Source organism: Geospiza fortis, unplaced genomic scaffold (genome assembly GCF_000277835.1).
Source record: "Geospiza fortis unplaced genomic scaffold, GeoFor_1.0 scaffold439, whole genome shotgun sequence".
Classification (NCBI taxonomy): domain Eukaryota; kingdom Metazoa; phylum Chordata; class Aves; order Passeriformes; family Thraupidae; genus Geospiza; species Geospiza fortis.
In genome coordinates this window covers 217,009-217,782 of record NW_005054618.1, presented here as the reverse complement: position 1 = coordinate 217,782, position 774 = coordinate 217,009, and the positions used below count along the sequence as shown (strand labels likewise).

The 774-nt window shown below is 67.4% G+C and overlaps 1 protein-coding gene across 1 annotated transcript in view; it reads right to left on the bottom strand.

The window, feature by feature from the left end:
* The window catches only part of TARS2 (threonyl-tRNA synthetase 2, mitochondrial), a 4,963-nt gene that overhangs the window by 432 nt on the left and 3,757 nt on the right, over positions 1-774 (bottom strand). Inside the window, 3 exon segments of the mRNA XM_031064705.1 lie at positions 6-254; positions 351-423; positions 733-774. Coding sequence (XP_030920565.1) covers positions 6-254; positions 351-423; positions 733-774 — 364 coding nt within the window.

Genomic DNA, 774 nt, shown 5'->3' with positions numbered 1-774 from the left:
CCAGCTTCCTGGGGGGGCCTCCCGGGGGATTCAGTTTCCCTCCCCAGCAGCACCCAGGATGTGGATGGGGGTGTCCAGCCAGTCCTGGGGGGATCCAAGGGGGTCCCAGGGGGGTCCTGGGGCTCTGCCCCACCCTTACCCAACTGGAAGTTGTAATGGGCGAGCTGGGCCCGGCGGATCTTCCGTGCCAGGGTGGTCCCGGGGTCCCCATCCAGGTCAGCCAGGAGGCCCCCCCTCCTCAGCACTGCCTGCACCTGCACCCCCAGAGTCAGTGGGGGGCACGGAGGGACGGTTTGGGGGGTCACAGGGGATGGGGGTCCTGGGGAAGCACAGGGGGCTCACATACTCACCTCCCGGGCATAGTCCTCGACCTCGGGGGTCTGTGGGATGACCATGGCCTGCAGTGGGGACAGCCAGAGCGGCCTGGGGGGCACCAGGGGTCACTGGGGGTGACACACAAGGAGGGGGTGCCCCAAGGGTTGCAGGGGTGCCCCCAGGATGGAGGAACCCCAAAGATGGAGGTATCTCGGGGATGCAGAGAGTGTCCTGGGGACTGAGTGTCCCCAAAACTGGGGAGTGTCCGTCCCAGGATGGGACAGGGGTGACACTGGGGATTGAGGGGACCCAGACAACTGGGGGTGTTCCTGGGAACTGGGGGGTTGTGTCCCCAGGACAGGGGGCTGTCTGAGGGACTGGGGTGAGCTGTGGGGAGGTTTTGGGGTCCCCCCTCACCATCTCCCGCCGTAGCTCTCGGCCAGCACGGCCCCCATGCGC